This window comes from Mustela putorius, unplaced genomic scaffold, assembly GCF_011764305.1.
Source record: "Mustela putorius furo isolate JIRA1106 unplaced genomic scaffold, ASM1176430v1.1 tig00000430_pilon_pilon_pilon, whole genome shotgun sequence".
Taxonomy (NCBI): domain Eukaryota; kingdom Metazoa; phylum Chordata; class Mammalia; order Carnivora; family Mustelidae; genus Mustela; species Mustela putorius.
Window position 1 is genome coordinate 7,698,666 of NW_025421377.1, and position 26,244 is coordinate 7,724,909.

Genomic DNA, 26,244 nt, shown 5'->3' on the forward strand with positions numbered 1-26,244 from the left:
GTTGGACACGGCACATGAGGTAGAGAAAGCCAAGGGATGAAGTCACACAGAAGGCAGGGGTTAGAACACAGAACTTTAATTCAGAGAGAGGGACCTTGGACTTTATTCTAAGGGCATTAGATAATTAGATAATAGAAGCCATTAGATAATGTAAAGCAGGGAAATGAAATGACTTATTTTCAATGTGAAAGCACACCAGACTGCTGGTTAGATTACAGATTGGCAAGAGTGGAAGCAGGGAGGCTGTTACTTTAGAAGTCTCTTTTCAGAGTCGGGGTGAGAATTAACACCCGCTTTGGCCAAGGTGGTTACGTCGGACTAGGAGCTAGAAGGAGGTGAACAGACTCAGGATCTACTTTCGAGCCAGAGACAACAGAACTTGCTGATGGATCGGATGTGGGCTGGAGGAAATTAGCGGACTCTAAAGGGGGTGGGGGGGGGTGGGGGCTGGTTTACTGAGATGGGAAGACTAGGAAAGGAACAGGTTTCTAGGGGGCAATCAAAAGACCTGTTTTGCTCGTACTTTGTTTGAAATGCCCATGAAACACCCAGATGCAGACAGCAAGCAGATAGTTCGAGAAGTGGAAGTAAAGAGGGTCATCGGCAGTCTTCCTCAATTGTCAGCCTGTTTGCAGAAATCTCGGAAAAGTCTGAGAATGGGCCTAGAAGGGCATCCCTCTTTCCTCTGGGCCAGCAAAGGTCCCCTACAAGGCCCAGATCCCTGTTATCGGAGGGGTTTGGAGTGCCCGCGGGTAGCAGTATGCTTCAGTTCACATACTGGAAGTGCGTCAGGAGTCGAGGAGGTCAAGCAAGTTGTAAATTGCTATTTGTCATTTACCTACACATCAATTTGCCAAGCGCCTTCTCTTTAATTTTGAGTGACCTGCGCAGCTGACTCTTAGCATGAAGTTTCTGGTTTCTGCTTCTTTCTCATTACTACTTGTTCTGGCTTCTCTTACCAGCCTTTACTCTCTGGACTGTTTAAAGTAAAAAGCTTTCATCCACCCCTTGGTGATTTGGGAGTGCAGAAAAGCTCTCTAAGGGAGCCCAGGAAACAGCTTGCCTCTTCATTACTTCTGAAAAGTTGAGGAGGGAAACTAAGAGTGAGATAGGTGGTTAGGTTGGAAGGAAGGACTTTAAGTCTGGTAGCCAGGTGTGCTGGGCTAATACCGAATTCCAGAATTCCGGCAGTACGGGGCTCAGAGAGATTAATTCACCCTGTGGGCTGTACCTCCTGAGAAGAAAAAGGTGGTAGAGCTAAGCCCAGTATTCTAGCTTACTCTGGCCAAATTTACTTTATAACATCAGTGATAAAATGGTTACATCTCTGAGAGAGCCAGGAAACAGTCCTCCCCATGGGAACTTGGAGTGGGGAGAGGCATTTTCCTCTAATGGATAGTGGAAATGTTTTCCATTAATTGGGCTGGTTTTATATATTTCGGTCAGTAAGTAGGGCACAATTAAATTCAACAAAGAGGCATCTAGTACAATTCTGCTACTTATTAGCTGTTAATTTTGGGAAAGTTTCTTGACCTAAGTCTCAGATTTCTCACTTGTAAATATGAGGATACTGGTACCTACCTTGTAAGGTCATTGATGTGACATATTCAGTGCCCTGCCTGGGTCAGAATAAGCACTCAATAGTGACTTATTACTACTATTATTACTGTAATGATGGCTACCAATACTCCCATGTTGGGAAATCTGCTAGGTGCTAGGGAACATAGAAGACACGATCTTACCATCTAAAAGCTCAAGACTCAGTAAGGAGGTAGGAATCAAAAAGCATTAAAAGACAGTGTTACACGTATATGGTGAGGTTTCTTCACCAGAAGGATGCCTGTCAGTGAGACTGTGGTGAGACTCCATCCATATAGGCTGGACAAAAACCAACCCAAACCAAAAAAACCATCGTGAAATTGTCAAGTCTCTCACATCCTTCTTGGATAGGGGGTCAAGTAAGTAGCTCAGTGTTTGCCACGAAATGTATCAGGAAATCTATGCTTTTAGACTTTTTTTTTTCTTAAGGGAGGTAGTCAGTGGTAAGGTTATTAGAATGATGACGAAAATCCTCAGAGTAAGGGAGCCAGGGTTCTGATTAGTGCCTCAGATCGGGCAAAGAATTCATTACTTTGAAAATCTGACACCTGGGGCCTAAGCTGGCAAAGCCTAAAGTCCATGGGATCAAGGTGAGACTGGGACAGGCTGCACGGGCTCAGATTCTGACACGGCACTGACCCTACTGGAAAGGTTCCCCATGGCGACAAGGCGTTGCCTGTTTACTTTGCTTTACTTCTGTAAACAGCTTTGCTGCCTCACCCCGGAGCCACCTCACACGCAGCGCTAGGCCTCGGCTCCTTGTAGCTGTCATCCATTCATCCTCACTGCCTCAGCTCACTGGGAATTGGGCCAGGCGCGCTTCCTGTTAGAGAGTTCTGGAGTGTGGGTGGCCCACCCCAGAAAATAAGCCAAGTGCCTTCCAGGAATCAGGGACACATGGCCAGTTTTGCCACATTTACCCTTCTGGCTCAGACTCCCTTTCAGGTACCTCTGAAGCACAGAAAATGCTGTAGGCATGTGGGCTCCTGAGTGGTTCAGTCGCTTAAGCAGCTGCCTTCTGCTCAGATCATGATCCCAGGGTCCTGGGATTGAGCCCCACATCCGGCTCCCTGCTACATGGGAATCCTGCTTCTTCTTCTCCCTCTCCCTCTGCCTACTGCTCTGCCTGCTTGTATTCTTTTCCTCTGACAAAGAAATAAAATCTTTTCAAAAAAAGGAAAAAGACCAGGGTGCCTGGGTGGCTCAGTGGGTTAAAGCCTCTGCCTTCAGCTCAGGTCAAGATCTCAGGGTCCTGGGATCAAGCCCTGCAGCAGGCTCTCTGCTCAGTAGGGAGCCTGCTTCCTCCTCTCTCCCTCTCTGCCTGCTTGTGATCTCTGTCAAATAAATAAATAAAATCTTTAAAAAAAAGAAAAGAAAAAGAAAATCCTGTATGCATAAAGGAGAGGGCATTGGGAGTAGGGCAGTTGGACTTCTGGGATATCTATGACTGGTCTGTGAGGGGTTGAGTATTTGCACTTTAGGGATGAATTGAAAGGCACAACATCTGTACCCCACACTGTGTAGGAGGCACCCTGGTTACTAACACACCAAGAGAAGTGTGTATGAGCCAGGGGTAACGAATTCTGTAAGGAGGGGTGTTGGAGGAAGACTTCTTAGAGGTCGGCCTGAACAGGTTTTCAAAGAATGAGTAGGAGTTGACAGTGGTAAAACAGAGGAAGTTAATCACAGAACAGCACGCACAGAAGCTTTATTGCCTGACTACCTAAGGTGATATCTTCGGTGAACTCAAAGTAAGTTTGCCCACTTTGCCATGTTGTTTTTGTGGATTCATTTCTTGTTCTAGTATTTAATAGGTAACTTCCATGGCTCTTTACAAAGTACAGGCTTAATGTATGTATATTTATGTTAAGTATTTAGACTTTTGCTTGACACAGCACTCTCTTAGTCAAATTTCTTTTTTTTTTTTTTTTTTAAAGATTTTATTTATTTATTTGACAGAGAGAAATCACAAGTACACTGGGAGGCAGGCAGAGAGAGAGAGAGAAGGAAGCAGGCTCCCTGCTGAGCAGAGAGCCCGATGCGGGACTCGATCCCAGGACACTGAGATTATGACCTGAGCCGAAGGCAGCGGCTTAACCCACTGAGCCACCCAGGCGCCCCGTCTTAGTCAAATTTCTGATAACTAAATAGCTCAACTTTTTTTGTATAAGATGTACAAATACTTTCAAGCCCAACCAACAACTGTCTTTTCCTGTTTTCTACTCTTGTCTGCCAAAAATCCCAGACACTCAGTATCTTTTTGTTGTTGTTGTTGTTATTTATAGAGAGGGAAGGCAGGTTGAGAGGGTAGGACTGGGGCAAAGAAAGAAGGAGAGAATCTTAAGCAGCTTGGAGCGCCACCAAGCTTGGGGCTGGGATCCCAGGCCCCCAGGATCATGACCTGAGACACAATCAAGAGTTGGTTGCTGACACTGAGCCACCCAAACACCTAATTTCAAAAGCCAAACATGTTAGGAGACCAGTCTAAGATAGGGGCGGAATTAAAAAAAAAAAATCCAAAATAAAGGCTTTAAATGTTTCTGGTCTGGGGATAATTACAGGCAAACAAATATCAAAAACGAGTCTTGAGGATTTTCGCCTCTAATTTCCGAAGTCCCATTTCAGAGATTTGTTTTAAATCGCATTTGACTCTCCAACACCACCCTCCATAGATGGCCGCACGTTCAAGGCGGCACCGAGAATAGAGCGCGGCATCGGGCTAGGTGTGGCGGTCCCCACAGCGAGCGCCACGTAACCACAGCGCTCCAACTAATTCAACACCTAGGACGGGCTAAGGGAAGCGTGGGCCGGCCCGGATATTAGGGCCGAAAACTCGGGCGGGAGCAGAAGCAACCGGCCGGGCGGTCCCGGGTCGCCGGGCAGACACCTGGGAGGAAGGATACGCGCGGAGCGCGAGAGGGATGCGAGGCGAGGAACGTCACGCGGCCGGGCACCTCCCCGGAGCGCTGGGTCCAATGGGAGGAGGGCGCGAGCCGCACCTCAACCTGCCCGCGGACGTCACGACGCCGAGGAGGACGCCGGGCCAATGGGAGGCTGTCACGGGCAGGGGCGGGGCCCCGAGGAATTGGGCTGGGCCGCCGCGAGACAGTTGGCTGAGTCCTGTGGCCGCCGCGGGAGAGGGGGAGGACCGAGGCGGTCGCTGCGGACGCCGGCCTGCCCTGAGCTTCTCGCGCGTCCTTGCCACTTCCCGCATGGTGTCGGTTTCTCACTGAGCGGTGGCGGCGACGCGTGAGGGACGCACGGCGGGGGCGCTTGGGGTCGACGTTTCCCGTCGCCGGCACTTCCTCCTGCGGCGCCCGTGCGTGGCCGTCTGGGCCGGCGGGATGGCGGCGGCGGCCCGGGGGAGTGGCCGCGCATCGGCGCCCCAGCTGCTTCTGCTCCTGCTCTTCGCGCTGCCGTGGGCCCCGACCGGCGTCCGCGCCGTCCCCGACGAAGACCTTAGCCACCGGAACAAGGAGCCGCCGGCGCCTGCCCAGCAGCTGCAGCCGCAGCCCGCGGCCGTGCAGGGCCCCGAGCCAGCCCGGGCCGAGGTGAGCAGGACGGGCCGGGCCGGCTGCGGAGCCGGTGCGCTGGGTACCAGGCTCGCGGCCGCGGGCAGCGCCCTGCTCGGCCCCGGCGGCCGGCGAGGGGGAGGGGAGCCCGCCGCCGCTCCTTGCGGGTGGAGACGGTGGAGGGCGCTTCTTCCCGGGTCGGGCCCGGCCTCGCCCGGCTCTTTATGGGGGAGGGGAAGGGAGCGCCCAGCCCGGCGTCCGCGGGAAGCTTCCCGCCCGGAGGCGCCGGGATGCTGCGGCCGAGGGATGGGCTTCTTGATGACCCGCGGCAGATACCCGTCCCGGGTAGGAAGTTTTTAACCGAGGACGATGGGAAGCTTTTCGTGTTCCCTGAGGATAACGGGATCGGACGTTTCGGTGTTGAAGCCGCTCATCCCAGACGCTTCCCCGGATTCAGCTTTGCACGACCTGTGTGTTTTGCCCAGTGTATGTGGATTATGGAGCGTGACTCTCACCTTTTTAAAAACGTGCTCTGGCTTGCAGCAGGTAGCCCTCGGGAATGCAGAGGAATAGCCAGTCAGAGTGCTGCGGCGGTGTGGGATGGCAAAACCTAAATTCCCGACTATGCCGGAACCCGGCCCTTTGGTCTTAGTAACGTCTTAATTTACGTTACTAGAATCACTGAGTCGCTTGTATGCAGACCCTCGGCGGCATTTTTAAATGCCTTCCCTGTAGCCAGAAAGCTTTCTCCCCATTTCCAGTTAGGACTCCTGAATTGAGGCCTCTGGGGTCTCTTCTCGTGGGGGAGGTTTGCGGTTCCGCCTCTCCCCCTCCGCCCAGGCAGGCTGCATTTAGCCAGACGCCGCCTAACGCATCTTTCTGAAACTCTCCTACTGCTCAGAAACCCTCAGGGAGTTGCCCCCGCATACTGACTTCAGTCCATCCTCTTCTGCCGGATGTTGAGATTTCTTCCTGATTTGGCCCAAGTCAGCCTCCAGGCTTTTTGGACACCACTCCCTTGCTCATAGGCAGTACTCAAACCACTCAGCCTGGACATGTGCCACGTACTCTGTGGCCCGTCTCCCCAGCAGGGAGCCTTCCTAAAAATGCTTCCTGAGCTTGGGGCGGGCTGTCGGAACCGTCCCCACCTCTCCAGAACCAGCAGATACCTACTCGTTGAAGACGAGTAGCCCTAAAACTTGTAGTTAAAAGTGATTTCTCTCTTGCCTGTCACTCCCGGGCTCAGCTGACCCGGCTAGCCATTTCCACTTATGAAATGGAACTAAAATGCTGATTCATCAAATGTATTCTTAGTGTTTATCCTTTAGGTTTGTGTCATTTAAGCTCATTATCTGTCATTAACTCAGTATTTTCAAACTAGACTACTTTTGGTTAAGTAACTTTGTGAGTGAGAGAGATTTTGAATGTAACATTCCAGGCCTTTCATCATCATAGTTTTAGTCGCATAGTGATTTTTGAGATATAAATAGTGGTAGGTGGGGCTATTAATAATACCTTTTTAGGCAGCAAGGAAAAATCTAGCCTTGTAAAATAAAGACAGCAGTGTGCTAGGACTGTATTTACGTGGACTTAAGGATCCTTGTCTTTAAAACTGGAGATGGGAAGGGAAGGGACAGGCACAATATAATATAATTTTTGTCTTAAATATTTGGACACACACTGGACCCTTGAACAATGGGTTTGAAGTGTATGGGTCCACTAATATGTGGGTTTTTTTCAATACAGTACTGTAAATGTATTTTCTCTTCCTTACGATTGTAACATTTTCTTTTCTCTAGCTTACTTTATTACAAGAACACAGCGTAAAATGTGTGTAACATACAAAATACGTGCTAATTGATATCAGTGTATGTTATCGATAAGCCTTTCTGTCAGCAGTAGGCTATTAGTAAAGTTTTGGGGGAGCCCAAAGTTATATGCAGATTTTCCGCTGTGTGTTGGGGGGTGGCTCAGCACCTCTAATCCTGCATTGTTCAAGGGTCAGCTGTATTCTTGGTGGTTCTTTTAAGATAGGAATTTTTTTTTATTTTAAGATTTTATTTATTTATGTGTTAGGGAGCACAAGCAGAGGGAGTGGCAGGCTCCCCGCTGAGGAAGGAGCCCTACTCAGGGCTCATCCCAGGGATCATGACCTGAGTAGAAGGGAGACACTTAATCTGCTGAGCCACCCAGGTGCCCAAAGATAGGAATTTATTCTAAATTGTTCTATATTGTGGTAGAATCTGATTATCTTGTTTTAGTCATGTTTTCATCTAATGTTTTGATGAGGCTCAGGTTTTTTCTCTAGGGTGCTACAGCATTTTGGAAGAGATTTTTCTTTCTAAACTAAAACATGTTTTAGTTAAACATGTTTTTAAAACATGTTTTCTAAACTACGTAATTTAAGGATCCTTTGTTTTTTTGTCCTATTATAAATAAGATATGGTCAGACTTCAATTTAATAACTATATAGGCAAGGGCTGATTGTTGCTGGGTCTCTGGAAGTTTCAACCAATTTGCTTTGCAGCTACATCCAGTAGCTTTTAAAAGGGTAGGTCATTTAAATTTACTTTTTTTCATGCTGCTGTGTGAGAGTGGACTTCTGAAAATGGGTGGAGGAGAATCTCTCCTTCACTGGTAGACATTCACATGTAGGATGTGTTATGAAAATGTTATACCTCAGGATACTTTGAAGCAAGATAACTGAACTTCTGACAGGGCTTTCTACATTGTGTCCCCCCCCCCCATCAGCTAAAAAAGTTGGGGCTTCACTCTCTACTGACAGTTACAAATAAACCCCAGTTTACAAACTCATGGGAAGAGCAGTTGTTGGTCACTTGGATCCTTTTCATTTATGCAGTTTTTGCTTCTAGTGATTTACTTAGTTGTTTGTTTTCTTTCTTTCTTTCTTTCTTTCTTTCTTTCTTTCTTTCTTTCTTTCTCTTTCCCTGGGCAGAGCATGTAATCCAAGAAGCCTTAGGTCCATTTAGTTGAGGGAGATCAGACAGATTTTATTTTTTTTTATTTTTATTTTTTTAAAGATTTTATTTATTTATTCGACAGAGAGAAATCACAAGTAGGCAGAGAGGCAGGCAGAGAGAGAGAGGAGGAAGCAGGCTCCCCGCCAAGCAGAGAGTCCGATGCGGGACTCGATCCCAGGACCCTGAGATCATGACCTGAGCCGAAGGCAGCAGCCTAACCACTGAGCCACCCAGGCACCCTCAGACAGATTTTATAAGGCAGTTTACAGTTAGCTGCGTATTCTGGATGTCCACAGAACTGCTCTGGTTGCATAGCACAGTTGATAAAGCCACAAAAGCCTATTACCTCACCCAGTACAAATTCTTGTTACTGTATTTCTGCTTTACTGTTTCTTGACATTTCTTTTATTTATTATCTTTGAACTGTGAGAAGGCCTTCTGTGCAATATTTTATTTTTTTATTTATTTAATTTTTGTATTGATATATAATATATTATTTGTCCCAGGGGTACAGGTATGTGAATCATCAGGCTTACACAATTCATAGCACATACCCTCCCAATGTCCATAACCCAGCCACACTCTCCCCACCCCCCACCCCCCAGCAACCCTGTTTGTTTTGTGAGATTAAGAGTATCTTGTGGTTTGTCTCCCTCCGGATCCCATCTTGTTTCATTATTTCCTTCCCTGCCCCCCACAACTCCCCACCTTGCTTCTCAAATTCTCATATCAGAGAGATCATATGATGTTTGTCTTTCTCTGATTGACTTATTTTGCTCAGCCTAATACCCTCTAGTTTCATCCATGTCATTGCAAATGGCAAGATTTCATTCCTTTTGATGGCTGCATAGTATTCCATTGTGTATATATACCACATCTTCTCTATCCATTCATCTGTTGATGGACATCTAGGTTCTTTCCATAGTTTGGCTATTGTGGACATTGCTACTGTAAGCATTCGGGTGCCTGTGCCCCTTCAGATCACTACCTGTGTGGTAATTTTATAAACATCTTTCCATTTTTTTTTTTTTTAAGATTTTATTTATTTATTTGACAGAGAGAAATTACAAGTACACTGAGAGGCAGGCAGAGAGAGAGATGGAAGCAGGCTCCCTGCTGAGCAGAGAGCCCGATGCGGGACTCGATCCCAGGACCCTGAGATCATGACCTGAGCCGAAGGCAGCGGCTCAACCCACTGAGCCACCCAGGCGCCTCAAAACATCTTTCCCTTTTCATGAGGTTGCACTCATGCTCCATCCCGCCCAACCCCAACTGCTCAGTTCTAGCCTCTTTATAGCAAAGATAGAGGCTGTCAGGTGACTCTTGTCTTACTCATGATTGCTCTGTCAAAATGAAGTGATCGTTATGTTACAGATTTTGTTTGGTGGTATTCTACTGTCAAAGCAATTAAAAAAAATCAGTGAAGCTAAATACATTTAATACATTTCAAATCTCACTTTATAAATACATTATAAAATTAACAAAAATAAGGTTTAACTCATTAAAATGCATTTACAAAAATCTATTAAATACATAGTATTCTAATACGAATTAACAAGTAACATGAAAAATAACATCAAACCTAACCATTCACAGATAAAAAGACATTCTAGTGAAATTTATAATAAAACACAATTTTATCTTTAAATACAATCTCTTATTTTTTATATTTGCTTATTAATTAAAAACTTTTTATTTAGGGAGAGAGCATATATGAACAGGAGAAGCGGCAGAGGGAGAGGGAGCATCTCAAGCCGACTCCCTGCTGAAACTGGAGCCCGGGTCACAGGATACAGGGCTACATCTCAGGACCCTGTGGTCACCACCTGAGCTGAAATCAAGAGTCTTGATGCTTCACTGACTGCGCCACCCAGGCACCTGTACAAGTCTTTTATTTTTATTTTTATTTTTTTAAGATTATTTATTTATTTATTTATTTGATAGACAGCACAAGTAGTCAGGCAGACAGAGAGAGAGGAGGAAGCAGGCTCCCTGCTGAGCAGAGAGCCCGATGTGGGGCTCGATCCCAGGACCCTGGGATCATGACCTGAGCCAAAGGCAAAGGCCTCAACCCACTAAGCCACCTAGGCGCCCCTGTACAAGTCTTTTAAAACCAGGTTTTTCCATGGTGTCTTATTTAAGTTGCACATGTATTTTTGTGCACATTTTCCATCTTGTGGGAAAGGCATTTCTGACTTGATATGGTAAAGTAACAGTGAGGAGACCGTTCTCAGCCAATTCTAAACATTTTCCTCTAGACCCCTTTATCTCCAGATTTCACCTCTTATATGATGACGTTTGTCGATCGGCTTTCTTGCTGTTTTCTTGCAGGGAGACCAGTCCTTGTTTCATAGGCATGGGCAGCCTCATGGAGGTGCCCCTGGGGTCCCCAGGCTGCTTTCTTTCAGGTCACTGCCGCCGGTGTGCACATCTGAACTCTAGGACTCAAGTAGGAGCTATTGTTTGCCTTGTCGGCATGTTCATCCTTCTCTTGAAGATCAAGAGAAGGAACACTTTCTAAAGGAAGAACTTAGCCGCCCCCCCCCCAGCTCCATCTTTCAGTTTGGAACTAATTTTAATTGAGTATGAGTCTTATTCAGCAATTTTTTTTTTTTTTTGCAACTCAAGATATAAAACATTTGCATCTGACCCCCAAATTCAAATACTGAAATGGTGGTATCTGAACGAAGGCAGACACTGTGTTTCACCACTGACTGGTCTTCCAGTGTAACTGGATAGTGGATCCCAGAGTTACAGTCCCTGCCTGTGAGCGGCCTGGAGCATCTCCACTTCCTGCCTGTTTCCGTGTGTGGGGCCAGACTGCCATCCTTCCTGCGCCTCTTCTCCGTGTCCCTGTGCCTGTTCTCTTCTGACCTCTGCTACTCGCCCTCCTCACGGTCTTTATTCTCTCCCTTTGGTCGGCTCCTTTCTGTCTGCTGACACCAGCCCATAGTCTTCTCCTTTTTGGAGAAGGGGAGAAAAAGACCAATAACTTAACTACTTGACTGTGTTTGTTTATATTCTTCAGTTTTAGAAATCAGATTTTTTGGAAAGGTTTTATTTAATTATTTGTCAGAGAGAGAGGAGAAGCAGGCTCCCCACTGAGCAGGGAGCCTGATGCGGGACTCGATCCCAGGACCGTGGGATCATGACCTGAACCAAAGGCACATGCTTAACCCACAGAGCCACCCAGGCGCCCTTTGACCATATTTCTCACTGGGGATTGATTAGGGAATTAACTGCTCTTTTGCCTCACTCTAGTCTTCCTTATTGGCTTCGGTCTTTGTTTTTTCACTGAAATTCGGTTTTGAAGGGTACCTAGACCTCCCTACTTGCTATATTCTGGGGTCCTTTTCAGCTCTCATTTCACACTGTTCACCCTCCTCTTTAAGAGCCTTTACCCCATCTTGGCCGGATGTCCTTGAGTCTTAGTAAGTTTCAGTCTCTCCTCTTACATTATGTTGAGATAACAGTGCTCAGGTTTTGTTTTTGTTTTTAAATTAATTGATTAATTTATTTGTCAGAGAGAGAGGGAGAGAGAGCGAGCACAGGCAGACAGAGAGGCAGGCAGAGGCAGAGGGAGAAGCAGGCTCCCCGTCGCGGAGCAAGGAGCCCGATGTGTGACTCGATCCCAGGACACTGGGATCGTGACCTGAGCCGAAGGCAGCTGCTTAACCAACTGAGCCACCCAGGCGTCCCAGTGCTCAGTGTTTTGAGAAGCTGGTTAAACAGCATATATTAAAATACTTGGCATCTAGTTAGTAGCTGAGCGAGTGGTGCCTGCCCCTAACTTGACCATCTGTGGTGCTCTCCTGCCTGGCCCTCTGATTGTTTAAGACAGTTGTGGTGTGTTGCCCCCCCCCCCCCCCCCCGGCCCCGCCTCCCCTGCTCTGCCCCCTCCCCCAGGTAAAGACTTTCTCTAAGGCTCATTTTTTCAACTTAATCTAGTTTCCCTTCCCCTTGGAAATCCCATCTACTCGCAGAGCCCTAGCTGATGAGTGCAGGCTGTCAGCAAGCAGACGCACACTTCGAGACTGGGCTGGACTCCGCTCAGATGTCCCAGTTCTGGTGGCCTCTTGGAAGCCTTCATTTGAAATGCTTTTTACTGCCTCCCGGTGAACATATCTGAAACTAAACCTTATTATTTTCCCACTTGCCCACACACTTTGTAGGAATATAAATATTCTTCCTAGTACACCCAGCAGAAAACCTTACCATCATCTTTGATCCATTCCCCCCACAACCCCCGGCCCACCACCACCACTTTTTAAAGTTCTCTTGATGTTTTCCCTTTCCATCATGTGCAGAATTGTTCTTTCTCTGAAGTGTCTTCAACATTGGTCTTATGCGGCTGATCTCATTCACTGGTCCAGTGGCTGCCAGCCTTCTCTGCTTTCTGCCCTGATCTACTAGCCACAGTGCCTTGATCGCATTTGTGGCTTCTGCTCAGACTTTTCAGGGCTTCTTGCTGGTCAGAACAAACAGGAGTTTCAGTCTCGGCTCAGTTTATCTTCCTCGTCTTACCCCAGCCATGCATCTGATGGGTTTACTCCCTTTTCCCAGAACATGCCTGTAATCTTTCCAGTTGTCAGTCCTTGCAGTGAGGTAAGGGCATGTGCCCCGGTGCATTTTGAAGTTGGAGCGGCTGGTCCCGAATCCTGCTGAGGCTTCAGGGAGGCTGACAAAATGAGAGCCCACTTCCAGCGTTGGTCAAAGGTTGCCCCACAGGTGTAGCTCCTCCAGACTGCCAGGCAGTGAAGGGGTGCAGAGCCCCTGCTTTCTGGTTGAACCTGCCTGAAACCCATGAATAGCCTTTGAAGAATTGGTTCTCCATAAGCAGAGCGAGAGATTGGGTCGAGAGATTTTTGAAGCGATACACAGCAGGTGTAGTCATGTGTATGGAAAACACCAAAAAAACCCCACAAGTACAAAGAACATAGAGTGAAACAGTATGTCTCCTCCTCCTCTTGTATTCTAGTTTGAGGAGTCAGCTGACTACGTTTTACCACTGACTCCTAGGTTGTTTTTTGTTTTTGTTTGTTTTTTAAGATTTTATTTTTTTATTTATTTAACAGAGAGATCACAAGTAGGCAGAGAGGCAGGCGGGGGGGGGGGGACAGGCTTCCCGCTGAGCAAAGAGTCCGATTTGGGGCTTGATCCCAGGACCCTGAGATCATGACCTGAGCCAAGGGCAGAGGCTTAACCCACAGAGCCATCCAAGTGCCCCATAAAAGTTTTTTACTGGAGCAGAGCCATGCTCTTTCATTAAAGTCTTCTCTGTGGCTGTTCTCCAGCTCCAACATCTGCAGTTGCGTAGTTACCACAGAGACTTTGTCGCCCGTGAGATTAAACATTGTCCCTTTAAGAAAAAGTTTGCCGACTCCTGTTGTGGTCATCCTGGTTTCTTTCCTGTAAACACCCTCTGTTAACTGATCACTGAGACCTGGCGTGCATTAACAGCGCCCTATACTGCCCTCCCTCCGCGCCCCTCCACACACACACATACAATGACTACACGCATAATAGCTGCTTTTTTCCAATTTAAAAAATACCTTCCCGATTTTTCTTTATTGGTATAAAGAAAACATTCTAATTTTTACTTTTCTTCTGTTTTAGAAAACATTCTAATTTTTACTTTTCTTCTGTTTTAGAAAACATTCTGATACACAGAGCGACCCTTTGTTTAACCAGTTCCCTGTCGATGGACATTTAGTTACTTTGTGATGGACATTTAGTTACTTTGTCGTCTGTTACTACGGATGACAGTACATTTGCACATGCTTCTAGTACAGAGAGATGAACTCCCCTAGGGCTCCTATCGTAAACTTCGCTTCAGACGTGTACCTGCCGTGCCCACGGAATGCATTCACTTTCTCCTGAGGATCGCAGGTGGTTAGGGGTGGGAGGTGTCGGGCTAGGCCTTGCTTACGTGCTTCTCTGTAAGCTGGATCTTGAGGAACCAAGGCGAATCAGAAAAAAGATGTAGGAAGGGCAGTAGGACTGCGTGACTTAAGGCTGTTGGTTATCAGAAGCTCAACAGATTCTTGTGTTGCGCTGCCCAGAACTTTAGCCCGAGCCATGTGGCCATGCCGGTGTGGAGAAAAAGGAATGCCGTGTTCCCAGAGTAGTGCTTTGGCTATGTCGGGTTAAGTAAAATATTATTAAAAATAACTTTATCTGTTTTTACATTTTTAAAACGTGGTTACCAGAAAATGTAAATTCTGTGGCTTGTGTTATTTTCTGCTGGACACTGCTGCTCTGGCCCATCCTTCCATAGGGACCGTGAGGCTCATCGTTAGTGACCAACTTAACCAATTTCGTTTTACAGGGATGAAACTGGCCATTGTGGTACGTTGTGGTTGCTGTGTGTCCCTGAGTGCTTGCTGTGTGGCTAGGCGTCATCCTAAAGCTTTCTGTGTGGGAGCTCATTTAATTTTCACAGCAGCCCTGCAGCTTGAGTCACGGGGAGGTAAGCTTCCGGGCCCAAGGTCGTACAGTAAGTGGTAAGGCCTTGGCTGTGGGCCCGGGCAGTCTGATTCCAGAGCCACGCATTAAACCACTGCAAGTTATCCTGAAGGTGAATTAGAAAAAGGAGATGCTCCCTGCACATTGTAAGCAGTTAGGTCTTTGACAACCAGTGATCATTTTCTCACCTTGTTATTAGCACTTTAAAAATTTTTTAAAGTTTCAAAATCGACCTCCGTAATACCCTGATGCTTTGGTTTTCAATTCTTATCACAGTGGTTGGTGGTTTAACACTATTTTTTTGGATATCCAAGACTAGCCTAATATATGATAAAAGCTGCAGGTTGATTTTCTTGTGTTGTGTATATAGCAAGTTTTTAAGAATATGTGGTTTTTTGTTTTGTTGTCCTTGGAAGGCAAGTTTTATTTTGTCGTCATATCACTGAGAAACAGGCTGAGTAATAAATCCAGGGCTTTATGGTTGGGAATTATAAGGTCGGGAGAATATGCAGTTTTGATCCCTGTGTTTTTAAAAGTAAACATTTTCTGGTTTTGAGCTTAGAGCTAATTGATTATAAATGGTGTATATTTATTCCTAAACATTTTCTTGGATTTCAGCTCCTAAATACTTTACAGTGAAATTCCTTCATAGAGGAGGAAAATGGTTGTATTAATGAGAGCCAAGTTGAAATGCTTATTTTTTTTAATGATGCTTAATGATCTAGGGTATTTGAAGAGAAAGGAAGCTCATCTTTAAAGGACCGTCAGCATAGATGGAGCTAAAATGGTCATGGAGAGAAAGCAAGAATTTCTTTTTCTTTTCTTTTCTTTTTTTTTTTTTTTTTTAAGCGTTTGTTTATTTGAGAGAGAGCAGGAGAAGAGGGAAGGTCAGAGGGAGAAGGAGACTCCCCGCTGAGAAGAGCCTGATGTGGGGCTCCATCCCTGGACTCCGGGATCATGACCTAAGCTGAAGGCAGTTGCTCAACCAACTGAGCCACCCAGGTGCCCAAGAAAGCAAGAATTTCTTAAAATGGTAGTTGGTTAATAAAGAGCTGGCTTCCAAGGCTGTCCTTTTGATTTAGTCCTAACATCAGATATTTTCTAAAACATTAAATTGCCCCAGTTTTTAGCTCAGAGGTCTCGTCTGATAAATGCTTAAATCTTAATCATCTTTACTGTGGAATTGGGACTCCCGTTCCTGTCGTGAGTTGAGGAATGCCATGTGCACTAAGAATTTAGAATTTTATTCTTACCTCTGACATCTCTGACTAGGACCTTTGTAAATCAAAATACTTCTGTTTTTTACCCTGTCAAATATCATATGTGTTTCTGGAGTTTCTTTCTCTTTTTCATCTCTTAGGTTTCTAGAGATTCATGGGCTTTAGAAGTTAATTAAAGGTTGGCTGTTAGGCTAGGAGGGGACATTCAAAAGCGATTTGTCTAGTCCGCAGTTTCCCAGCCTGGGAACTAGAGATGAATTCTTCGCTGTGGAGGTTGGGGCCGTCCTGAGCATGGCGATCTGTCCATAGCAGCACCTGTGGCTTTTGCCTGTCAGATGCCAGGAGTTCACCCTCAGTTGTGACAGTGTCTCTGGACATTGCATTAAGACCCTTGAGAGACAAAATGGTCCCGGTGGCGGACCTCTGACACAGTGCATGTCCCGTGAGGGGAGGTCCTCTTCTCTGGAACTCAGAGGAGGAGACTGGCTGCCTTCTCTAGCCATCCAGTATGGCTTCACATGGCTATCTTGGGGGAGAACTCTTTTCTCTGGGGTAAGCTAAAATCTGCCCCCTAAAGCTAGCACCTGTGACTTTCTAGTGCTACTTCTTGGGGCCCCGCAGTGTAGATACAGACCCGCAGACTTTTTGCGGCCGTGGGAACATAGGCACCTGGTTTCTCCTTGTCCCTTCTTTGATTGTTTTAGAGCCTGAGTTGGAAACTTTTTTTTTTTAATGGGCCAGGTAATATTTTAGGTTTTTAAGATCTCCGTTGCATGGTTTTCCCTTCCTTCTTCATCTCTCCCCCTTCTGTCTCTCTTTTTATTTTTTGGAACCCCTTAAAAATGTAAAAGAAATTCTTTCTTTTAAGGATTTTATTTTTTGGACACACACAGAGACGTAGCCAGAGAGGGGCCACGAGCAGGGGGCGAGGGAGAGGAAGAACAGGCTTCCTGAGGACCAGGGAGCCCAGTGCGGGACTTGATCCCAGGATCATGCTCTGAGCTGAAGGCAGATGCTTAATGACTGAGCCACCCAGATGCCTCTATAAAAAACATTCTTAGCTGACACAGGCTGGTCGTGGCCTCACAACAGCCTGCCACCCTCTATCTAGCTTGAGAGCCTCTTCTGTCTGGGATGATCTTCAGGGGGCAGGGCCTTCTCCACGGTGGTGCCCCAGAACTGTTTAGGACTGCACAGATAGTGTGCAGCTGGGCAGCACAGAATAATGGACTTGTTCCTACCGATTAAAAAGTACTTCAGGTACTTCTTGCTTCTTGGAGCATGGTCACATTTCAGCTTAAAGTGACCTTAATGCCAACCAAGACTTAGGTTTGTCGTTTTTGTGTGTGTGTGTGTGTGTGTGTGTGTGTTTTTAAATTCATTTAACACAGAGAGAGATCACAGTAGGCAGAGAGAAAGGCAGAGAGAGAGAGGGAAGCAGGCTCCCCGCTGAGCAGAGAGCCCGATGCAGGGCTCAATCCCAGGACCCTGGGATCATGACCTGAGCCGAAGGCAGAGGCTTAACCCACTGAGCCACCCAGGCGCCCCAGGTTTGTCGTTTTTATTAGACCACAGGACACCTCCTAGGATTGTTTAGATACTGGCATAGCACTATCATATATCCAGCTCTATATGTGTACATCTTTTTAACAGTTTTAATTTTTTTTATTGACGTGTAGTTGACACGCAGCATTACATGAGTTTCAGGTGCACAGCATGGTGATGCGACAGCTCTGTATGTTTGCTACCTCACAGGTGTGCCTACTGTCTGTCACCAGACAAGGTAACCATGCACCGTTGACTGTATTCCCGGGGCTGTCCCCTTCTTTCCCATGATGCACTCCCTCCATAGCTGCAGGCCTGGACCCCCACTCCCCTTCCCCCATCTTGCCCGTCCTCCTAGCCCCACCCCTCTGGCAACTATCAGCTCTCTGCAATTATGAGTCTGTTCCTGTGTTTTGCTTGCTTTTTTGTTTTGTTTTTTTAGATTCTATGCGTAAGTGAAACCAGATGTTATTGTCTCTCTCTGATTTCGCTTAGCATAATACCCTCTAGGTCCATCCATGTTGTTGCAGTGGCAAGATCTCATTTTTTTTGAAAGACTTTATGTATTTATTAGAGAGAGAGCACACAAGCAGGGGTAATGGGAGAGGGGGAAGCAGACTCCCACTGAGCAGGGAGCCAGACTCAGGGCCCTGATCCCAGGACCCCAGGATCATGACGTGAGGAGGCCAAGGCAAATGCTTAACGGATTGAGCCATGCAGGAGCCCCAAGCCTCATTTTTTTAATGGCTGAGTAATATTCATTGCGTGTGTGCGTGTGTGTGTGTGTGTGTATGTGTGTGTGAGAGAGAGAGAGAGAGAGAGAAAATACTGTTTCTTCTTTTGTTGGTGAACACTTAGGTTCTTTCCCTGTCCAGCTATTTTAAATAATGCTGCAGTAAACATAGAAGTGCATAGATCTTTTCAAATTAGCGTTTTTGTTTGCTTTGGGTAAATACTCTGTACTGGTTCATAGGGTCGTTCTATTTTTAAGATTTTGAAGAGCCCCCGTACTGTTTTCCACATTGGCTGCATCAGTTTACATTCCCACCAGGTGCACGAGGGTTCCTCTTTCTCCACATCCTCACCAACATGTGTATCTTTTTGATCCTAGCCATTCTGACAGGTGTGAGGTGGTACCTCATTGTGGTTGTGATTTGCATTTCCCTGGTGATGAGTGATGTGGGGCGCCATTCCATGTGGCTGTTGGCCATCTGGATGTCTTTGGAAAAATATCTCTTCGGGTCCTCTGCCCATTTTAATCAGATTATTGGGGTTTTTTGGTATTTTATAAGTTCTTTATGTATTTTTATGTCCAGCTATATTAAATCACAGCTAGAGCCATTTCTTGCTCTAGCCTGTTGAGAACTTTCTATCCTATTTTGTCCTGTAAAATGTTAAAGCAGCTTCTCTCCGCTTTCTTTGACTTGAATGTTTGGTAAACATATCTGACTCTTCCATTCAAGTTACAAATAAAAATCTGAATGAGACATAGCTAAGAACTAATCTCAAATGTTTGGGAAATAGAGTAATTTTATTATTTGGCTATAGCTGGTCTCCTTTAAAAAATTATTTTGCAGAATTATACTTGGATCTGCATTGTAGCATCTATCAGTTAGAAGTTTCAGTCGTTACAAATGGCTTTCAGAGTCCTTAGTGAGTTAATGACAGTGACAGAAAAACTTCAATTCACATCCAAAACTAAAAGAATTTTAAGTAACGATTTTTTCCAAAAAATAGCTGATACAGCTGTATGTATCTTTTTTATTTCAGAAAGGATTTACACCAGCTGCCCCGGATCATGGCAATAAAGAAGATCCAGCTACTCAGACGAACTTGGGATTTATCCATGCATTTGTTGCTGCCATATCAGTTATCATTGTGTCTGAACTGGGTGATAAGACATTTTTTATAGCAGCCATCATGGCAATGCGCTATAATCGGCTGACGGTGTTGGCTGGGGCTATGCTGGCCTTGGGCCTAATGACGTGCTTATCAGGTGAGTGTGCTTTTTTCTTCCTCATGACCTTATTGAATTAAGGAGAAAGCATGGTGTGGGGCACTGAGTCTTTGACTAGCTAGTCAGGTGCACTTGGGTTGACACAGTTATAGAATTAAGTAAACAGAAAATAGTGTCAGTTACGTACATTACTAAAAACCATGTTATACTTTTAAAATTAAAATTTCAAAGTTTGGAAGAAATTCGGACACTTGGAAGCTGAAGACCATCCTGCTCAAGCCCATCAGGAAATCAAAGAAGAACTTAATCAATTTATGGAAACCAATGAGAATGAAGACACATAGATCCAAAACCTACTGCGTATGGGAAAGGTGGTCCTAAGGAAGAAATACATAGCCATCCAAGCCTCACTCAAAACAATAGGAATGTCCTGAATACACACACTGTCTTTACACCTTAAAGATCTGGAGAATCAACAACAAATTAAACCTAACCCACACATGAGAAGGGAAATAATTAAGATTAGAGGAGAGGTCAAGGAATTAGAAATCAGAAATACAGTAGAAGGGGCACCTGGGTGGCTCAGTGGGTTAAAGCCTCTGCCTTCGGCTCAGGTCATGATCCCAGGACCCTGGGATCGAGCCCCGCATCGGGCTCTCTGCTCAGCAGGGACCCTGCTTCCCTTCCTCTCTCTACCTGCCTCTCTGCCTACCTGTGTTCTCTGTCTGTCAAGTAAATAAATAAAATCTTAAAAAAAAAATAAAAGAAATACAGTAGAACATGTTAATGAAACTAGAAGCTGGTTCTTTGAAAGAATTAATAAGACTGACAAACCACTGGCCAGACTTACCCAAAAGAAAAGAGAAAGGACCCAAATTAATAAAATTATGAATGAAAGGGGTGAGATCACAACTAACACAAAGGAAATAAATACAATTATCAGAAATTATTATTCACAGCTATATCACAATAAATTAAGCAACCTGGAAGAAGTTGATGCATTCCTGGAAACCTGTAAACTGCCAAGACTGAAACAGGAAGGAGTTGACAACCTGAATAGACCAATAACCAGTTACGAGATCGAAGCGGTGATCAAAAACCTCCCAAAAAACAAGCGTTCTGGGCCTGTTGGATTCCCTGGGGGAATTCTACCAAACATTCAAAGAAGGAATAATACCGTTCTCCTGAAGCTGTTTCAAAAAATAGAAACAGAAGGAAAACTTCCAGTCTCTTTCTATAAGGCCAGCATTACCTTGGTCCCAAAACCAGCGAATTGGAGACCCGTATCCCTGATGAATGTGGATGCCAAAATTCTCAACAAGATCCTAGCTAATAGGATTCAACAGTACATTAAAAGGATTATCCATCATGACTAGGTGGGATTTATCCCTGGGATGCAAGGGTAGTTCAATGTTTACAAATCAATCAGTGTGACAGAAGACATAGAAAAGAGACAAGAACCATATGGTCCTCTCAATTGATGGCAGAAAAAGCATTTGACAAAATACAGCATCCTTTCCTGATTAAAATTCTTCAGAGTATTGGGATAGAGAGAACGTTCCTCAACTTCATAAAATCCATCTATGAAAAACTATAGCGAGTATCATTCTCCATGGGGGAAAGCTAAGAGCCTTCCCATTGAGATCAGGAACATGACAAGGATGCCCATCATCACCACTGTTGTTCAACACAGTACTAGAAGGCCTAGCAACAGCAATCAGACAACAAAAAGAAATGAAAGGTATTCAAATTGGCAAAGAAGTCAAACTTCCTCTTCACAGATGACATGATCCTCTATGTGGAAAACCCAAATGTCTCCATCCCCAAATTACTAGAACTCATACAGTAATTTAGTAATGTGGCAGGATACAAAATCAGCGTCCAGAAATCAGTTGCTTTCTGATACACTAACAATACAACTGTAGAAAGAGAAATTAGAGAATGGATTCCATTTACAATAGCACCAAAACCACAAGATAGCTTGGAATAAACCTAACCCAAGTAAAGAATATATGCTCTAGGAAGTACAAAGCACTCATGAAAGAAATTGAAGAAGACACAGAAAGATGGAAGAACAGTCCATGCTCAGGGATTGGAAGAATAAACTTTGTGACAATGTCTATGCTACCCAGAGCAATCTATACTTTCAGTGCCATCCCAATCATAATGCCAATGGCATTTTTCTAAGTGCTGGAACAAACAATCCTAAAATTTGAAACAAGAAAAGACCCCCGAATCGCTAAGGAAATGTTGAAAAAGAAAAAGCTGAGGGCATCACATTGCCTGGTTTCAAGCTATATTACAAAGCTGTGATCACCAGGACAGCATTGGTACTGGCACAAAAACAGATACATAGACCAGTGGAACAGAGTAGAGAGCTCAGATATGGACCCTCAACCCTATGGTCAACTAATCTTCAACAAAGCAGGAAAAAATATCCAGTGGAAAAAAGACAGTCTCTGCAGTAAATGGTGCTGAGAAAATTGGACAGCTATATACAGAAGAATGGAACTGGACCGTACTCTTATACCAGACACAAAGATAAACTCTTTGTTTTTTCATCCAGAGTGGATGAAAGACCTCAGTGTGAGACAGGAATCCATCAAAATCCTAGAGGAGAACATAGGCAGTAACCTCTTTGACATTGGCCACAGCAACTTCTTTCAAGACTTGTCTCCAAAGGGAAGGGAGACAAAAGGGAAAATGAACTTTTGGGACTTCATCAAGATCAAAAGCTTCTGCACAGCAAAGGAAACAGTCAACAAAACAAAGAGGCAACCTACAGAATGGGAGAAGATATGCAAATGACACTATAGACAGAGGGCTGATATCCAAGATCTATAAAGAACTTCTCAAACTCAGCACACACAAAACAGATAATAATGTCAAAAAAAATCAGTAGAAGGGGGCACCTGGGTGGCTCAGTGGGTTAAAGCCTCTGCCTTTGGCTCAGGTGATGATCCCAGCATCCTGGGATGGAGCCCCACATTGGGCTCTCTGCTTAGCAGGGAGCCTGCTTCCTCCTCTCTCTCTCTCTTTGCCTGCTGCCTGCCTCTCTGCCTACTTGTGATCTCTGTCTGACAAATAAATAAATAAAATCTTAAAAAAAAAATCGGTAGAAGACACGAACAGGCACTTCTCCAAAGAAGACATACAAATGGCCAACAGACACATGAAAAAGTGTTCATCATCATTAGCCATCAGGGAAATTGAAATCAAAATCACAATGACATACCACCTTACACCAGTTAGAATGGCAAAAATCGACACGGCAAGAAATGGCAAGTGTTCTTGAAGGTATGGAGAAAGGGGAACCCTCTTACACTTGTTGGTGGGAATGAAAATTGGTGCAGCCACTTTGGAAAACTGTATGGAAGTTCCTCAAAAAATTAAAAATAGAGCTACCCTGTGACCCAGCAATTGCACCACTGGGTATTTACCCCAAAGATACAGATGTAGTGAAAAGAAGGGCCATATGCACCCCAATGTTCATAGCGACAATGTCCACAATAGCCAAACTGTGGAAAGAGGCAAGATGCCCTTTAATAAACAAATGGATAAAGAAGATGTGGTCCATATACACAATGGAATATTAGACATCAGAAAGGATGAATACCCAACTTTTGCATCAACATGGATGGGACTGGAGGAGATTATGCTAAAAGTCAAACAAAGTCTTATATGGTTTCACTTACCTGTGGAACGTAAGGAGTAGCATGGAGGACATTAAGAGAAGGAAGGGGAAAATGATCCATGAGAGTCTATGGATGTGGGGAAACAAACTGAGGGCTTTAGAGGGGAGGAGGTATGGGTGAGCCTGGTGATGGGTATTCAGGAGGGCACGGATTGCATGGAGCACTGATGTTATACACAAACAATGAATCATGGAACACTACATCAAAAACTAATGATGTGCTGTATGGTGACTAACATAACAGTAATTTAAAAAAATTTCAGCTCATCACAGCCAAGATCCATACTCCTCATTTATTCGCTAGTTTTTTATCCTTGGTTTGCCTGTGTATACCCTTGTGGGGTTTTTTGTTTGTTTGTTTTTCAGTCCAGATAAGCTTCTGTCTGATTTCTTAGAAATAGGACTCAAGTCACAACAGAGGATTATAGATTGCAGGACATTTCAAGGGCATGTTGGAAAGCAGTAACTGTTGAAGGACATATGGTAATCAGTAACAAGAGTCACTTTAAGTTTGTTGTGTTTGATTAAGCTCTTCTTACCCATTAAAATACAGGGATGAAATGTTCTCAGAGTCCCAGTTTGTTACTATTGTATCGGCTTCAGTTTTTCAAAGAATTAGACCATGAGAAAGTAAACTTAAGAAAATCATGAAGCATAGTTGAGTCTCTGTTTCAGAAACCACCCCAAGCGACCCAGTTGGGCGGAAAACAGCTTTCCCCTGTGAGTCAGGCCTTGGTGGGAACCTCACTGCTAGTAGTGGCCTCCTGATGAGTTCCTTAACCAGCGAGCCTCAGTGCCCCCTCTGTGGAGTGGAGACGATCACGCCGAGTTCCCATTTCCCTTGGAGGGCTGAGGTCTGTGTAGTGTTGCGGCTGCTGGGTCCTTCACCCCTCCGCACCTCTCCGACCTTGCATGGAAGCTAGTTCTTCAAGTACAGAGCAAGTTCGTTTTTGGCTGCTTGGATGTCTGTTAAGGTTTATGTCATGTTAAACCTATTACACATGAATATTTTACAGATTAAAATAATCTGACTTCTTCTCACATTTTAGAAGTTTGCTTTAGTGTTATTCATAATTCATAATAAAAACACTATTTTTTTCCCAAAGCAAATTTTGATATAGAGAATAGGAAAAGTGGAGCGAGTTGTTGGTGAAGTCATGTGTTGGGAATGAGTTTGAATAATACCAGAGAATTTTATTTTTGAAATGATTATAACTCTGTGCCTCAAAATCTTTTACGGATTTTGCTTGTTCAGATCTAGCTTGGTCAACACTGTCATCTGCTGCACAAATATGCATACAAATGGAAATTTTTTTTAAAAGATTGATTTATTTTAGAGAGTGTGCACATGCAGTGGGGTGGGCTGGGAGAGAGGGAGAGAGAATCTCAAGCAGACTCCTCGCTGAGTGAAGAGCCTGGTGTGGGATTTGATCTCAGGACCTTGAGATCACGATCTGATCAGAAGTCAAGAGTCGGAGGCTTAACCAACTGAGCCACCCAGATGCCCCCATAAATTGAATTTTAAAAGAGACTAACAGTTTCTTCTTCTTCTTTTTCTTTTTTTTTTTTAAGATTGATTTATTTGACAGAGGGAGGGATCACAAGTAGGCAGAGAGGCAGGCAGGGTTGGGGGGAAGCAGGCTCCCCACTGAGCAGAGAGCCCAATGATGGTCCTGGCTTGATCCCAGGTCCCTGAGACCATGACCTGAGCCGAAGGCAGAGAGAGGCTTACCCCACTGAGCCACCCAGGCACCCGAGACTGACAGTTTTCTTTAAGTCTCCAAATGTTAATATTGTTTATAGATGAAGTTACAGTTCTTAATAGTACACAGTTGATTAAATGCAAAATATATTACAAACTAAATACATTTATATTATATATGTTTAGCTAGTATATCACACTACCTAAAACATTTTTTCAAATTTGGACATGCATGTCTTAATGAAATGATTGAACTGTTTGTTTTTAAGTAGGTTCTGTGCCCAGTGTGGAGGCCAGTATGGGGCTTGACTTCAGCCTGAGATTGAGAACTGAGCTAGAATCAAAAGTCAAATGCTTAACCGACTGAGCCACCCAGGCGCCCCAGAACTGTTCTTTTAATTAGTTTATATGTCTGTGGACGAATATTTTTATTGACTAAATGAAGTTAGGTTTAGCCTCAACTCTAATCTTCATGTTTTTTTAATAGAGAGTTAAAGGCGGGGAAATTTTATTGACCTAAATAAGTAGATAGTAAGAAATTTTGTTATAACTGTGCTCAGTTCATTGGCGTCCTCCTGAGTTTTAGGCTAAAAATTATATACTGGTCTGTCATCACAATAATGTTTAATGGTTTACCAGCTAGCAGTAACACTAAGTAAGATTTTAAATACTGCTCTTGATTTTGTTGAAAGCAGAGAATTGGAAACCATCAAGTATACCAAAAAGAGTTTCTCTGAAATTTATCCAATGACTCTTCTTATACACATTAGTCTTTTCCTTAGAAGTGTCTTATTTAACTGGCTGTATTTAGAAATGATCAAGAAAGTGGAAATATTGTTCATTTTAGTGTACTTCTGCCAATAAGGAGTTTTGTTTAAAAACTGTATCACATCATATATTTTGAATACATTTTGCCAGACCTGGGAGCTGCAGAGTTAGGTCGTTCAGTTTGTGGAAACTGTCTACGGCCTGCCATAGTGGCTCTAATGGGTGAACAGTAAATCATCGAGGCCAGGCTTGCTTTCGGTCTGAAGTCATTTGACTTAGTTTTTTTTTTTTTTTTTAAAGATTTTATTTATTTATTTGACAGACAGAGATCACAAGTAGGCAGAGAGGCAGGCAGAGAGAGAGAGAGGAGGAGGAAGCAGGCTCCCCACTGAGCAGAGAGCCCGGGACTCCATCCCAGGACCCTGAGATCATGACCCGAGCCGAAGGCAGCGGCCTAACCCACTGAGCCACCCAGGTGCCCCTTGACTTAGTTTTTGAAGTGAAATGAATGTGATACGCATCTCATGACAACCATCTGCTTTAGAATTCTTCTCAAACGGTTGGTGGGGGTGGCATTAGGCACGGCAGCCTGCTTGGAGAGTGCCCCTGGGGCGAGAGAAGACCCCACAGTCTTCGGTGTTGCCTTCTGATGCTCTCTTTGCTTTGTGGTAACAAGACTCTGCCTAGGGAAAAGGCATTCATTTGCAGTGGTTGGGGAATGAAAGAGTCAGGATTTCTCCGTCAAAACTGTCATTCCTGCCAAGGCTGAAACTCCATATTTCTAATGCCATGAGTGTTAGT

At 44.7% G+C, this 26,244-nt stretch overlaps 1 protein-coding gene across 1 annotated transcript in view; it reads left to right on the forward strand.

Annotated features, from left to right (window-relative positions):
• Positions 1-4,679: 4,679 nt before the first annotated feature.
• The window catches only part of TMEM165 (transmembrane protein 165), a 31,901-nt gene continuing 10,336 nt past the window's right edge, over positions 4,680-26,244 (forward strand). Inside the window, exons 1-2 of the mRNA XM_004775504.3 lie at positions 4,680-5,150; positions 19,093-19,318. Of these exons, the coding sequence (XP_004775561.1) occupies positions 4,944-5,150; positions 19,093-19,318 (433 nt within the window). The 5' untranslated portion in view covers positions 4,680-4,943. The remainder of the gene's footprint in view (positions 5,151-19,092; positions 19,319-26,244) is intronic.